Source organism: Conger conger, chromosome 1 (genome assembly GCF_963514075.1).
Source record: "Conger conger chromosome 1, fConCon1.1, whole genome shotgun sequence".
In the NCBI taxonomy this organism is placed as follows: Eukaryota; Metazoa; Chordata; class Actinopteri; order Anguilliformes; family Congridae; genus Conger; species Conger conger.
The window spans coordinates 13,069,301-13,085,577 of NC_083760.1; the positions used below are offsets into that span (position 1 = coordinate 13,069,301).

The 16,277-nt window shown below is 39.0% G+C and overlaps 2 protein-coding genes across 3 annotated transcripts in view; both read right to left on the bottom strand.

Annotated features, from left to right (window-relative positions):
* ptpn21 (protein tyrosine phosphatase non-receptor type 21) overlaps nt 1-4,693 on the bottom strand; it is a 23,394-nt gene extending 18,701 nt beyond the window's left edge. Inside the window, exons 1-4 of one of the 2 annotated variants that reach the window (XM_061234140.1) lie at nt 4,470-4,693; nt 2,799-3,103; nt 1,538-1,707; nt 1,172-1,269 (exon numbers count right to left, since the gene is read on the bottom strand). In XM_061234140.1, the coding sequence (XP_061090124.1) occupies nt 1,172-1,269; nt 1,538-1,707; nt 2,799-2,978 (448 nt within the window). In that variant the 5' untranslated portion in view covers nt 2,979-3,103; nt 4,470-4,693. The remainder of the gene's footprint in view (nt 1-1,171; nt 1,270-1,537; nt 1,708-2,798; nt 3,104-4,469) is intronic. The other variant, XM_061234148.1, reaches the window with a different exon arrangement.
* Nucleotides 4,694-5,232: 539 nt separating this feature from the next.
* Nucleotides 5,233-13,700, bottom strand: spata7 (spermatogenesis associated 7). Its single transcript, XM_061259110.1, has 12 exons — nt 13,414-13,700; nt 13,022-13,093; nt 12,783-12,875; nt 12,418-12,465; nt 11,781-11,914; nt 10,179-10,609; nt 9,878-9,926; nt 8,464-8,588; nt 8,106-8,153; nt 7,782-7,859; nt 7,371-7,428; nt 5,233-6,933 (listed from the first exon to the last, which is right to left on the bottom strand). Exons 1-12 carry the CDS (start codon nt 13,445-13,447, stop codon nt 6,403-6,405), a joined length of 1,701 nt encoding a protein of 566 aa, XP_061115094.1. The 5' UTR covers nt 13,448-13,700; the 3' UTR covers nt 5,233-6,402.
* Nucleotides 13,701-16,277: the final 2,577 nt, after the last annotated feature.

The window sequence follows — 16,277 nt, forward strand, 5'->3', positions numbered from 1 at the left end:
CAGTTGCAGAATGTGCCAAGGTGGCATAGTTGCAATAACCGGACAAGTTTCAAATAAATTCATCCTAGGTTACATGTGCTTATACAATTAATGCATGCAAACTTAAAGTGAATGGAAATCTTAGAGCATCAAGCGCCCTTCTGGGCAACCACAACAGACTAATTTTAGCAGAGGAGAGACTGTTACTGTACGGAATCGATTCACGGTTTGAAACCGCAGCGGTCCAATGCTAACAGCAATTTCAAACTGCCCTCGGAAATGTTAACAGCTATGTTGGGCATTCCAACTATTGACCTAACAGTGTACTAAAACCAGCATAAGCAATGCAGCCAACAGGCAAAAATAGACAGAGCCACATCTTCAGACCGAACAGCCTAACCCAACCTTACATAATGCACCCTGTGTGAATAGCACAAAACACGGATTCAGAACCGGACCATAACTGCAGCATTCTTCCCCCCCGACATGTGATTCACGTTGTGCAGCAGTTTGGACCAGGTTGCAATAGCGAGTGATCTCAGTTCCTCTGCTATGTTAACACCAGGCCAGTAACTTTCACTGCCAGATATATCTTTGCCAGTAGTGTTTGAGATTCTTTTCCTAAGCAAAGGCTGGTTGAAAATGTCATGGCTTGAATCTCAATTTGCACAACGAAGGCACTAGTGTTACATCTCTGTAAAGCATATTTGTACGCTTGCAGTATGCCCTGTAGTATGCACGAAACATACGTGTTAGCACATGACCATTCCATTGTGCACTAATATGACGGCTGTGTAAAGCATGCCTGTAGTATGCACAAAGCACACGTGTTACCAAATGACCACACCACTTGTGTCACAACTCCATACCATTATGCATTATGTGTTGTAATGGTTATTTCCTTTACAACACATAATGTATATATCCTTGCTACAAGTGACAGAAGCAGCTTCAGAAGACATACAGCGGTGGAGCACATTTAAGAGGTCTGCTTGCTGACAGTTAGCATCTTCAGGATCAATAGAGCAGGGCCACAGGACAGAATTGACTTTGACAGGCCATCTGAGCTGTGTGAAAGATATAAGCATGCAGCACAGCATGTCACTGCCTGCGAGCTGGTGATCCATCTCTGCACCCCAGACTAACAGAACGGGCTCATTTTTTCACTTTTTACCGTCACAGGTCACACTACCTTGCACGGCTAAGGCCGCCAGTCGTATGGCCTGTTCTATGGAGCAAGGTATTCGGCCTTCCAAGATGTCTTTCTTCAGCTGAAGGTAATACTGGTATCTGCAGGATGACAAGGAGAAAGAGGAGGTGAGAGAAGACACTTTGCTTGGATGAAAGATGCAAACTTGTAAGATTACATATGTTTTGGGGTGGAAATCATAGACACAAATCATTGAATCATATAGTTCAATTTAACCAGAAAGGTCCTAAAGGTTTGTCACTGCGAGACCGAGATGACTGTACAGAATTGATTCTCCTGTACTTACGAATACTTAGGGCAAAGTAGCAGCTAGTGACACCGAGAAAATGTTAACTATGTAGAGCTCACCTGGTTATCTCTTGCTGGAGCTGGGACACACTTGGCACATAAAACACGACTCCGAAGTAAACGGTGGGCTCCAAGCCATATTTGTCCAGCTGTTTTTTCAGAGGTTTTTCCAAGTCAATCCATCTCTGCTGGTTTTGCTTGTTGAAGTACCAGAGACTGAAATATGTCACCTGGATGACAAACAGTTCATTTTCAGTAAAGATTTCTGCGTCACTGCAATGAGATGACCTGTGGCTTCTTTATGAAAACAGATTAGAAGCATGTGAAAATCAGGTCTATGGGAGAACACCTCACTATAAAGTACATATTGGGGGTTTTTACTTTATTTTGAGAATTGGAACTTCTTAAGATGCTTTTGAGGGATGTCCTGAAGGGCACACCTCCCCCTTTCAAGAGCAGATCTAACAATAAAATTATATTGAAATGATACTGCTAATGGTTAGGTCTGCATTTTTTCCAGTTTGCAATTTGATCGTTACATTTCACACATTTAAAGTCAAGTGGCAAACTTGAAAACCAAATAATTGCATAAAATGTCCACAAAGCTATCAAAACAGTATTTTTGATAAATACAATTCAAGTAAAATCTAATTACAACGGTAAAAACTGACACGGTTCTCATCATCCATGTTTAAAAATATTTTTGGAGTATGATTCCAATATGATGCCATTTCCGTATCCTTGACTTGGTACTCCTGGTGTATAAACAGTACAACCATCTAGATCCCCAGGCCTTGCTGCCAGATTTATGGCTTCATTTATAGTTCAACACCAATTAGAATAAGATCAGGTATACAGGATTACAAGGACAACTACACACATTCTGAGTCATGTAATGCCATTACTTGTAGGGTGAACAAGGATGAAGCCAAAAAGTGTCAAATATCACATGTTGGCCTTGAACGAACATTAAAGTATTTTCAACTATAGTCTTGTAATAATCTCAGACCAAAATGAGGTACCTTGTTCTAATGGAGTGAAAGTGCATTGGTGTACAAAACTGAAGCACTGCAACAATACAGACCAGCACAACTGCACTGGCCATTCCTCTAGTTCATAGTTGGCACATAGTGTCACCGCATGACTAAGGGAATGTGGTATGCCAGTGGCTGAAACTAGTGACACTTAATTGCTCAAATGACAATGCTGGCTTGTGTAAGGCAGAGTGCTGCTGTGGAAGGATGATGTGAATGTACACAAATAAGTCAGTTTCACTGATGCCCGCAAGCAAGGATCTCGCGCTTCTGTGGATAATACATACCTCTCGCAGCTCTAGTCTCTGGGCAACAGCTTCCAGACATTCCTGACCGATGCTCTCGACAGAAAGTGTGAACTCCACAAATTCACCGTTGAGCAGTTGGATGCGCGTAACGAGGCAGCTTTTGCTGGAGACCGTGTACCTTCGTGTTCTCTTTAATTTCAATCCAAATGGTAAGGGCATTGTTCACGGTCAGTCTGCTGACGTCCCTCCGTTGACCAGAAATATCTGTCCCCGAGTTTTCTAAAACCTAACCCAGTAACATGTGACTGGATATTCAGAATTCCACACAGCAGATGCATGTGTTCCTAGAAAGAACATTGAATTAAGATACGACTGTAAACATGCAACATGGTACAAAGTGCATTTTACAATTTGGATGTCAACCATACGTAAAGCCTACACCATTGGAAGTGTGTAATTTTGGAGATTTATACAAAACACTGGTCTTCACAACACTCGTCATGGCCATATCTACTTTTTCCCTTAAAATAATCTATAACGTTATAAATAGCATGTTAACGTTTCCAACATGCTATGCATGTTCTACTAGCTTGTACAATGAATGATATTAAAGCACATCTAACGGTATGACATTACGTTCAAAATATATAGCTAACGTTAACTTAGTGGCACCACTAACGTTATTTTACCAATTCAATTTCAGCCTCTTGTCCTAGCAATAATTCACTTTTAGGTCTTCAAAAACGAGAAGGAACGTAGTCTAGTTAACGTTACTGGCTGCTAACGTGAAGTCGTTAAATTTGCTGAATGTACTGCTGTGCTTAACAAGCAAATTAACTATATCTAAATTAACTATTGGCACGCCGTTTGGGCAATCTGGAGTAAATTAGATAGCTAGCTAACTAGCTCGCTAATCCGATCACTCGAGTAAATTAGCCCATCTGTCTTCTGTCATCACACAGAACAACAACGTTAGCAAAAAGTTGGCTAGCTACCCAAAATCATTGGGAAACAGTGATTTAATGACAGCTAGCTGGCAAACTTCTGATAGTTTGTGAAGATAGTCTAGTCTAGCAAACAAACCACTCTGTTATCATAACTAACTGCAATATAGCTAACTATTGGCCAATGTTGATAGTTGGCCAGGTAATGCATTGTTGACAAGCTAGCGGTACGGTGAATGCTACCTAACGAACAAAATAAAATCAGAAATGGGTTAGCTAATGTTAGCTCACGACATAACTGATTGCGATTTTACAGCGTCCTAACTCTGCTAATGTAGCGAACTAGCATGGAAGCGCGAGCTGAACTGACTAACCAGGCAAAAAAAATACAGCCAGGCTCAGACAGCCTACGCCTGTGGATTTAACAAAGTTGACGAAGCGAATTCAGGCTAACTTGAAGCTACCCCACGTCAATGATTGAGTTCGCTTAGTCAGGTTATCCAGCTAACAACAAGCAAATTAAATTATGAGCAACATGTAACTTAGTTTAACTAACTATGGTAACTTAGTAGCCATACTAGATTGCAAAGGTGTCTGACGTCAAACATGAACCGTATCAGACCATTAATTTAGTCTAGCGAAGTTTAATGTTGTTTAATATTGATTTACACTGCTACCATAAGTTACTTTAGTTAGCCGACGATAACATCGGTCTTTCCGGAGCAGCCTGCAGAAGCATCAAAAATGTCCACTATATTCTACCTACCTGTTGATATTGTCCGCTCCAAACAAACTTTCGTGTTTGTAAACCACACACATTCTCCTCAACAGACAATGTTCCTCAAGCAACGCGGAATTACCTATTTTAAATGTTTGCTAGTCAACTTTAATGTATCTTTCTACAGTAGAATAGGCATGCTGTAATCCGCACAGGTCACACTGAAAACACGCTTCACTTCCTGTCGACAAGCAACTGACCAGCCTTCGTACACATCCGCGGATCTATTTTCCCCTTGTCGTCTCCTCAACAAAGATTCGTCCAGTGACAGCAGACCGGTATTTTCACAACAGAGCAGTCTGAATGGCGCGCTATGTAAAGAACTATGTTCATGTAATTTAAGCACATATGCAACTTTCATTCATTTAAGTTTCACGAATACTTTGGGAGGTTTTATAATGTTTTGCTTACGGCGTGATACAGAAAACACCACCGGGTTTGAGTCCATTACATCAGACAGCTGGAATGTCAGGCAGGGAAAATGCCAGGAATGAGACAGCTGTCTCATCCACTGCAGAGGGGAGCAGAAATTTAGACCGCACAAACTTTCGCGATTAAATATACATTTACACACAGGCACATTTTTTTTCAAGATAATTTAAATGTAAACATTATTTTATCGATCGTGTTTGTGGTCATCCTTAATCTGCAGTTAATCATCAGATTCAAAAGTCATAAACGCGTTTCATATAGTATTACGTGCATCAGAAATAACAATCGCCTGTATGTGCGTTCAATTCAGACAGACAACTAAGAATAAACCATTTATTTCTTTGAATTGGAAGGAAAACTATAAGTATATTTACAGTCATAAAATAAATAGAAATTGCTTTCCAGAATATTACATTTTCAGGTACTAGCCATGTGTAAACAGTCAGAACTACAATGGCTAAAATGAGCCTATGTATAAATAATATATAAATACAGCAACCATGGCAAAACAGTAAATGTTTCAGACACAGCCAGCACCGGAAGTACCCGGGGGTACTAATGCTGGAATTGATTAAATCATTGGTCATTAGCTCACATTCATTTTTGTGACGGTCTACTCCATTATATAGCCAGAACTGTAAGAAATTAAACCTTCTAGGCAGTACGCACTACTATTTATCTACAATAAACACCTGGAATATGTAGTCATTCCAAAAAAAAAACCTACAGATACATAACTGAAATGCACAACCTCAAGTCCAAGTCTTCCACCATTTTCCATGCAATTACAGGGGAAAAACCCTTTTAAAAATACACCACATAGACTAAAGTAACATAACCTGACATCTTACATTTCAGATATTTAAAATATGAAGGGCAGACAATTCCTGGGACAGAAAGACACACCATGTTTCAGAACATTTACAAAAATACTGATCTCCTAGCCTTCATATTTTAGTTAGTTTTAATCATTTAATACATTAGTTAAAATAGCAATCTCTTTCACAGGAAGATAGAGTAATGTCATATATGGGGTAGAAAAATTAAATCTGATCACATCTAAAAAAATATATATATTTTTTTTTAAAGATGTAGAGCTCAAAGCTCCTCTGCTTGCTAGCCAGTTATTAACGGTTTGTACATCTACTATTTAGTAAATGTACAAACACAGTTATGGCTGTTTAAAGTTAAAGTTGATGTCTTAAAATTATAACTGAATACATATTTTCCTCTTACCACAAATCAGTGCATGTTCTGTAGTAAGAGAAATCTGGGTGTTTTACTCTTGCCAAAAAGCAATGTTGGCCAAATGTATCACACTGGACGTTTAGGCCAATCAAGAAAACATGGCGTGGTGTAGGAGTAAAACACCAGAAACCTGCTGCTTTTTGACAGGGAATATCTGGTAAGACTTGGATGTAAAATATGCACATTTCAAATACTGTCAATCTTGTCACAAAAATGGATGCCTGAACTACAATGAGAGGAATTAAAAGTCATCATCACTGAAAAAGTCTTCTGTAAGGTCAGCTTTGTGGTTGTCCTTGATAACCTTGGTATCTTCAGACATGCATAAGGACTCTGCCAAATCCCTTTCCAGGTCCTCTACCTCTTTTGATTGTTCAAGATTGTCTGGAACACTTTCTTCACTGTTCTCGGAGTTGGGCAGATGTGTCTGTTCACTGGGGGGCAGTTCACAGTTTGAGTTAGGACTGGACTCTTCAGAGGCTTCTGCTGCTTCTTTATGTTCAGGTAAATCTTTGTTCAAAGCACAGTTCTCTGCTTCGGGTTTGGAAGATGAGCAAATGGAATTTACCACTTCTCCAGAGCCCTTGTCAAACACAGTGCATGCAATAACACTACTATCTTCTTTGGTTCCTGAGAGGGAATGTTTTCCCAGACTTGAAAGGAGACCAGGAGGTAGATAACCGCCCCCTCTAAGCTCTGTGCAGTTTGTGGCAGAATCACAAGGGCTTGCAAGGTCTTGGCGAAGAACCTCCAGAAGGTGGCGCATTTTGTCCTTCATTGAAAAACAAGGTGGAAATGCTGGATTCAGTGAGCCTTCTATACAAGGAATTCATATAATTTTAGATATCATTTTTAAAAATGCAAACCAAGTATTGTTATTTGCAAGTATTCTGTAGAACAAAAACAAATACAAAGGCAAAATGAGAGTTAACCGTTTACATTTTCTGTCCACAGGATGTTATATGCACATCACAATTCATTTATTTACTTATTTATTTTAGCTAGTTTACAAATCATTTGTTGGTCCACCATACCAAACATACATAATGTAAAAGGTGACTATCTTCCTTAATGATGACTATTAAAACCAAGGGTACAGAAATAAATCCAGATGCGACTGCCTTTAGAAGGCATAGGACAGCATCATCCAATTACAACCACAATTTGTCTGTACAGCTACTACAATGCTAAATTTGGAATGTTACCCACCTTATCTAGCCGATGCGCATTCATCTCAATCTGACGGGCAAACACACGCTCCAAAACCCTGCCAGAATGGAAATCAGCAGGACATGCCAATATCACCATGCTGCCTTCAATTACCGTCATAAGCAAAGGAAAAGAGCTGGCCAACTCCCAGGTCACACCAGTATCTGCACCCGCTGAAAGGTGATCTTATGTTCTCCATCATTCAAATTCAGAGATTGTTTTTTAAAATATATATTGTCTACCCACCTATCTGTATACCTATGAGAACATTTATGCAAGTAAGACACAAAAATGACCATTTTATAAGTTTGTAACTAAGCATCAATAATTTGTCAGTTGGAAACCACTTTCCAACTCTCAAAAATAATGCAATACATGCAAGTTACAGAACGTAGATGGAAGTTCAGATACCTGTCAGAATACAGTCCCCTTGATAAGATGTCATTTGTCACATCTGCAATAAATTCAAGGTACATCAGCTCTTCCTCCCTTGAAAAAAGGAGGGGGGCATTACTTTTTATTCACCATTGTGAAATTAAGAACACTTAAAGTACATCAATCTAAACATAGATATTTCTATTGAATATTCCAATTTCAGAAAGTCAAGCAGGTCTTTCAAATGTTATTTTTAAGATTTTTAAATATAGGTTATTGGTCAGTGCAACACTTGCATTTAGCTATGCAGGAATACAGGACTCATTTAGCTACAACACTGAAAAGAGCATGTGTTCTTACTCTGCAGTCATTTTCTTCAAAGGGGACTTCATTTCATCTGGTGAAACACTTCAAAGAAAAACAAAACCTAATATTAAGCTGTAGGAGCCATTTTACGTTCCTTTGTATAATTGTTTTGAATTTAACCACAAGGTTTTATGTAATAAATGGCAACTTAACCCAAAATAATTAAACAGGACAAAAACACGATTATACGTACAGAACACTCAATCCACCGATGGCAGTGATTAATTAAAGCATTTGGTTTAAGACTGACAAGCTGAGCTGTGTTTGACGGATGTGTAAGAATTAGCAGAGCGAATACCGGGAGATGTACATGACAGGACTTCAGTTTGCTAGTGACAGAAGTGAAAAGTACCCGGGTGAAGAGTGAAGATCACTGCTCCTCCACCTGGTCTTCAGCTCCTTCATCTGAAGCCCGGAGTCAGAGCGGCTCCCACTCTGGGATTCCTCGTCTGACCAGTCACGGCCATCACGCATTTCCTGGGCGCAGAAATAACTCTAAATTAATGATATCACTGCAGCAAATTTCAAATGTCGTGTTTAATACTGTCACTGTAACAAATCCCGTTTCTATTTTGCAATGACAGGCACTTGTCTCCAGTAAATTCTCAATTTTGAGAATCTTAAATGAAATGCATTGGTTCTGTTAGCTTAAAAAATACCCGCCATCCTGTAATCATCCCAGTCATTTCTTGAACCATAATTTCTTAAACCGTTTTATCTGGTCACTTCAAGTCTTTTCAATCAGTTCTCCATCTCACCCCAGTTCAGTGGTTCATCTGTAGTTCTGCCTGCCCACCTTATGTTCGATATCCATCAATCAAAGTACACATTTCACAGGGTATTTTATTTTTTTGTTCAAATGGCTGCTGTACTTTATGTCTTAATACTGCCACACTCCACACTAAACATCCCATCTGTTGAGTCTCTCATCCATTCCTCAGAACAATCCCATCTTCCTGCGGTCTCAGAGAAGCCTACCTCAATGATTATAGCTGATAAATATTTCACTTTCCAAGCCATTAAACTGAACATGATATGGATTTGTCTTTTGTTCCTCTAGCAAATATTTAGATTGCACTTAAGGCGGCCTTATGAGTTTGAGGGGAGGGAAAAAAAACCCCAGACAACATTTATAGATTAGCCGGTTTACAACCATTGCCTGAGTCTGGTATTTGCTCTACCCTCACAAACCTCACTTAAACTTCAGAAGCAAAGATTCCCTGAGAGACAATAGACACACGTAGCTATCTTAGGTACGAGCCCAATCCATCAATTAGGTGATAAAATTAGTCTAAATCAGCCGAGAGTCTTATATTAATAGAAAAGCCTAGAGTCTATATACAGTATATATATATATATATATATATATAGACATACATAGGTATATACATATGACAAATTTAGAGCTAATATATATGTTAGCCCTACCTTTGTAACGTTTTAGCTCTAACTTAGCAAGCAATGATATGATGATGCCATTTCATATTTGTACCTCAGCCATGTCAGCTTGCTAGTCACATAGATAATGATATTTACAGTACAGTTCCCTAGCTTACTCAGCAAGCTGCTGAAATGGTTAATGAGCTTCCTATAATTCACTCCATTACAGTAATCACCACCTGAGTTCTGTTGGTGTTCTTTCTCCTTTAATTATTCTCTTGTCAGAGAATATAGTTTGTTAACCCGGTATATAATTTATATTCAGAATCCTGCAACAATTGAGAAAATACTGCCAAAGGCATTTTTTGTCTGTCAATCAAACTTGCCTGCTGGAGATCCCATTCCTCTTCTGGTGAACCTCCTGTGAAGTGTGTGCTACATGAACAATAAAAATAAAAATATCAGAAAAAGCTCCATTTCCAAATGTTGTCATCTAATTGTATTTTTGTGCATTTAAACTTCAATACAGGACTAATATGTTTGAAGCTTTGCTTCAGAAGAGAAATTTGGATAATTGGAAATTTAATTACTCGAAAGGGCTCTAATCTGCTTGTTGCTATGGAAGCACAAATTAGTAACCTTGCAAGCACTGCAAGTAAATTAATATGAAGCATTCTTCTGACACACCTTCCATGGAACGTGTCCTGGTGAGTCAGCTTTGGGGCTTTCTGTTTCCCCCGGGGAGGGGTGTAGTAGCGGTACTGAGACAGAAAGGACTTGCTCTCGGTTTTCAGAGTGCGGGGAGCGAAGGGCTTATCGTCAGTGAAATGATGAGAGTGCTTCTGCAGAAGGTCACCGCCGTAGGTCTTCTGCACCGGATCCTGGAAGGACTTGTATCCGTTGTGAGTGCTGGAGGTGAAACAGGAACGGGCTGAGAGCTGCCTCAGGGGGTTGGGACTCCGGTAGCTGAGCTCGGACGCGGACCGGTAACAGTGTGGGGGGCTCCACGATCGGTCCAATTGGGAGGGATAAACGCTTTGTTTGAACCTTGGGGTGGAGGCCATGGGGCTACCCAGACAGGGAGAAGCGTTCTGTCCCCTGTGTACAGACACACGGCTCTGTAATCAAATAGAAAAGGAAAATGCGTTTTATTTGGTAATATGCTTACCTCTCAATTCGTGCAGTTAATAGCCATTCGCAGAAAATAAATGACCACAAACTGAAGCTATTTCTAAGGAACAATAACACACTTTCATATTCCATGCTGTTGTGAAGGTCACAGGCTTATACCGGAGTTAAAAGTCCATATACTGTTGGAAGATCTCATTCATTTAGCAAATTACAATACAACAGACATTCATACACCTTTTGGTACACACAGGGGTACACACAAGGGCGGCCTGTAGCGTAGTGGTTAAGGTACATGAGTGGGACCCGCAAGGTCGGTTGTTCGATCCCCGATGTAGCCACAATAAGATACACACAGCCGCTGGGCCCTTGAGCAAGGCCCTTAACCCTGCATTGCTCCAGGGGGATTGTCTCCTGCTTAGTCTCATCAACTGTATGTTGCTCTGGATAAGAGCGTCTGCCATATGCCATTAATGTAATGTAATGTAATGGGTTACAGACATCACCAGTAAGCCGATTGTTTGGCCTATGCCTCCGGTTGTTTCTTTCTTATTTCCCAGGTTCATAACGGCTTCCTCAGCTTTCATTGGTCCAACTCTGGCAATTAAATCCCTAGAATCAGACTACTGAAAGCTTTCTTATACCAGCACTACGGAAGCAATTTAATACACCTGACTAATCAGAAACCGCTGAGAAGCCAACAGTCAAATTACTTTTGGTCCCCTAAAATGGAGGGACTATGTATAAAAAGGGATACCCGATATGGCTTTCAAATTAAAGGTGGCAGTCTGCACTTTAACCTCATGTGCATTGTTTAATTTCAAATCCAAAGTGCTGGAATACAGAGCAAAAAAAACAAAACAGAAATGACACTGTCCAAATACTTACAGACTGTACTGTATTTCAAGGATTGAAGTACTGATTTTGTTTCAAAACAGACAGTTGGTGGGAATTTTGGAAGATATAATAATAGGCAGAAAGTAAGTAACTGACTTGAGGTGGTGTTTTAATTACAGCCGTTTGCAATATAATATTTACAAAACTGAAATGCGTATGGTGAGGTACTGTGGAATCACAAAGAGGAACACCATGTGAAAGGCTAATTTATGAATCACATTCTAAAATGAAAAGAAGTGTCTGGGAGCTGGTGGGAACCCTTGCCTGGATGACATCAGTTGACGATGGTCTGGTATCGGTCCTGACACTCTTCTGGGACAGTGATTGGACTGAATGAGCCCGTCTCTCATTCCGAGCAACATCCTTCTTTAACTGCTCTCGTCTTTGCTGGTCAGTGTCTGTTAGATATGTGGAGTAATGGTCAGAAAGTCTTATCATGTATTGTATTGCACATTACTCAAAATATGCCTACATCAGTTACAAAAACTGCTACAGTTTCTGGTCTTAAACAGGAGCCCATGACCTTCAGGTATAAAATCTACTGCAGAATAACTCTGAGCAACTATTCTAGAATATTATAAGCATCATACTTCAATTATAATGCTACTATCGCACACTATTGTAAGCACAGCATAACAGAATTGTGCATTATACCAACAGAGATATTCATAAAATGGATACAAATGAAAATGTGTTATTGTGGGAAAGGACCAAGCACAGATTTTTCTAAAATATTAATGTCTTTTAATTTCCACTTTCATTAATTACAACACTCAAAATGAACTGCAGGAAACAAATATAAAATTATATTTCAATCAAGCCTTGATAAACACAACTGATTGAATTACAACTGAGTAATCAGTTTTAAATCTGTTGTGAATATTAAATGAGATTGGCATACATTTCACACTGCTCAGCAAGCTTTTAGGCACCGTTGAGTCCACAGCAGCTGAAAAATCAACAAAATATGACACATGAAATATAGCCAATTAACGTTACCAACAACAGACAAAGCATATTCAGAGTAGAGATCGATGTACTACATTTAACACAGCTTGAGATTTCTATCAATATACACTCTCCTTTATATTTTAAATCAACATTAGATTTTATTGGCCATTTCTACAAAAAAGTTACTTTTCACACACTTGGACAGAACTGTATTATGAAAACACAGTTTATAAAACACCTAATTCAGCTGCATACACATTACCATGCTTACCCAGACATATGTCCTGGCTGCACTGTGAGTGAATCATTTCTTACCTTTGGCTGAGAACACCTTTTTGTAATGGGATACCATATGATCTTCGATTATGTACTGGCTTGTAAGCTCATTTGAAGATCCGGGACAGTAAGCTGAAGCACATAAACAAGGTGCAATTAATTTTTCTCAGAATCCCCCCATAACATGATCAATGGAAAATACTTTTGTGACAGGGTAAAGATATATTTCACGCACAGGTAAATGACAGCAAGGTAAACACCATAGGCAAGTTACTTACGGCTGCTTTTAAAACTCAAATGTCCTTTGAATGGCCCAGCCAGACTGTATCGTGAGACAGGTGAAGCGTTCACTAAAAATAAACACAAATTAATATAGTTAACGTTAGTGTATATAACATAAGACAAAGGCAAAATATAGTGTTAGGATGAGGCTAACTGCCTAGCCAATGTATGTTAGCAATATTAACGCTAGCTAGGCTAAAGCTTGGAGTTCAGCAAATTAGCTGATATAGCTAACATTAACTAGCTAGCTAGCGTTATTTCACAGTCTACATGCAATCTATACAATGCTAGCTGACACGCCAGTGCCATTTTAATTCTTAATTATAAACGGATAACGGTTAAGGATATTGAACCGAAGGTCGGTATCGCGGATAAACGGCTAAGTTACCTTTCCTTGCGTCCATGAGTTTCATATATCCCATGCTCTTTTATGTTAGCTGACGAGCGAGATAATCGTAAGCGGAGCTATCTGCACACTCATTTTGGTTTTTATTCAGCTGAAACGGTTTGTCTGTGTGGCGTATTGCTAGTCTATTTTCTTGTCACTGTCTAGTTCGTCCTGACTTTTAAAATGCTTGGAAAAACATACATGCTATCGCCAAAGCCAATCCTCTCATAGTACACTGTAGCTAGTAAAAAGCTTTACTCGTCGCCATGCTGGTTGCTACGCGTACGTAACTGCGTAACGTAAACCACGCCGGGATCCTTCCCAAATCCTTTCCCCCCCATGCTGATTCAGACAATTTGGAGGTGTAAGATGATTATGAAAAGAAGATGATTCGTGGCTCTCCGCAACCAATAACAGTAAATGTTTTTACGACGGTTAACACAAATTAATTTGTATATGTAAAAATGACTGAAAAACATTTGATTGACATTTTTTTCCGTAGAATACTTCCTTACCATAGTCCAGCCGTAGCTACTACAGTAAACAGGCAATAACAATAACATAGTCATCTATAATAATATCGACTGAATGTATTTATTTATTTATTTATTTATTTATTTATTGCCTCTGCACTCTCCGCAACATTTATTTCCTCCCACTCTGGGATCATTAGTCCTGCATTGTGGTCTTGCAATTATGAAGCCTAACAGCAACTGGACGGCCCACCCTACTAATTTCTTTAGTGGTCCCCAAAGCTTTAATAAAGAAGTAAGTAGCCTGATGTAGTCCATATTTAGCATCATGTCCCAAGGTAGACGTGAACGTCATCATAAAAAATGAATAGTAGAATCAATGTGGGGTATTAGTTATCTATTGATTCTTAAATATGATGACAAAGTAATCTTTCAGGATTTAAGTATGATTTTATTTTATGTTTCATGTCGTTAGGGAATAATCCTCCAGTCTGTCTCATATTGGCATGATTGTGTTTTGCATCCTTCTGGAAACAAATGTCCTTCATGAAGAATTATATAGTGCATAAAGGGTACAGTACAAAATAAAGGTTGACTTACTAAAAAGAAATCTGATCATATTTACACATTTTCTTGCAATGTTTCATCATGCTTCTACAGTACATACTCAAGCAGTAACACATTTAATTAGCTGAATCGACTTATCTCACACACAAGTACATAAGGAAGAGAAATCAGCCAAAAGAATAAATATTTTTGTTACTCCACAGTGTAACACATGTAGTAATTATCCCATCCTGAAGACGTCATGCCATTACATATTCATGTGCATTCTTTGGGGGCACAGCACATTTCATTCATAATTAAATGGAGTGGAAATAGGAGACTCTTGGGGATTCATCCCTCTCAACAATATAATGGAGAGCTTGGACAATACAGTGTATTTTCAAGATGATATCTGTATGAATACATGTGAATTTCAATGACAATTCAGCACCCATAAATGTGTAGTACTGTTGAAGGGCGAGCAGGTACTGTATTCATTTTCAAGTGGTTACACAAGCCAGATTCATTAAAGAACTGACATGACTGTCACCTGGCATGACTCTTACAGAAATGTAATATAGAGAAAATGTACTACAATATATAACTTGACACGTCACAATACATGGGCAGACAAATTATTGATGTTTTCAGATATTAAAATATATTAAACACTGAAATAAATGTATCATGATATATTTTCTAAAAGCAATATATTTACCGGGGCGGCACGGATAGTGCAGTGGGTAGCACTGCCGCCTCACAGCAAGGAATCCCCGTCGGCCGGGGCCTCTCTGTGCGGAGTTTGCATGTTCTCCCCGTGCCTGAGTGGGTTTCCTCCGGGTACTCCGGTTTCCTCCCACAGTCCAAAGACATGCATGTTAGGCTGATTGGAGAGTCTAAATTGCCCGTAGGTATGAGTGTGTGAGTGTGTGAGTGTGTGAGTGAATGGTGTGTGTGCCCTGCGATGGACTGGCGACCTGTCCAGGGTGTATTCCTGCCTTTCGCCCAATGTATGCTGGGATAGGCGACCCTGATCAAGATAAGCGGGTTCAGATAATGGATGGATGGATGGATGGATATATTTACCATTTATCTCAGTATGTTCACATTTATGTATATATTACTGTCAATCTAACATTCGATCCATTAAATATATGCAAAATTAAGAACAGTTGAATTTTGTCCAACTTGAGGATAGCAACAGTAATCAGTGATGGTAAGCCATCAAGCTGTCCAAAATGACAAGCAGATAAGCAATAGTATAATACCATTGTTTTTAGCTTCCATCTGTCTTTAGTATTAAAACTAACAGTTGTAACAGGTATTCAAATGCTTTTTTTTACAGCCAGTATGAGCCAGTGGACCTGTGATACTACTGGAGTATGACCAGTGTGAGAACGGCACGTCTCATTGGATGTCATAGCCCATTAGTCAGGACACAATATCCTCAGGACACTGGATTCTGAGGATTATATTCTCAGATAGTTCAATACGATTACTATCAATGTTTTCTGAAGTTGACCAAACATTATATTGGCTAAGTTTTAAATGATCACAATTATTTCTAAACTATGCACCCTGGCAATCTGTTTGCAGAGTACAAAATCTATTGGAATTCTACAAAATAATAATGAAAATTATATTTTAAAATGACAATAAGTACAATAAAAAGGTACAATAAACTCAATTTGCTGCATTCAGCATAAGTAAATATCTTTTCTCATAAAAATGTAAACACATACTTAATCAGATTTTAGGGAGCCAGAACTGTTTATTAATGCAGAGTTTATTGTTATGCAAACAGGCAAACAAATCGTCTATCTCATCCTTTATGCTAATTACTGC

What these genes read in the sequence shown, in the direction of transcription:
- spata7 (XM_061259110.1), bottom strand. Translation starts at nt 13,447, where the DNA reads ATGGGATATATGAAACTCATGGACGCAAGGAAAG. An exon ending in ACTCATGGACGCAAGGAAAG is followed by an intron (nt 13,094 to 13,413) that starts GTAACTTAGCCG and finishes GTTTATTTTTAG; the next exon opens with TGAACGCTTCACCTGTCTCA. An exon ending in AAAGGTGTTCTCAGCCAAAG is followed by an intron (nt 12,466 to 12,782) that starts GTAAGAAATGAT and finishes TTGATTTTTCAG; the next exon opens with CTGCTGTGGACTCAACGGTG.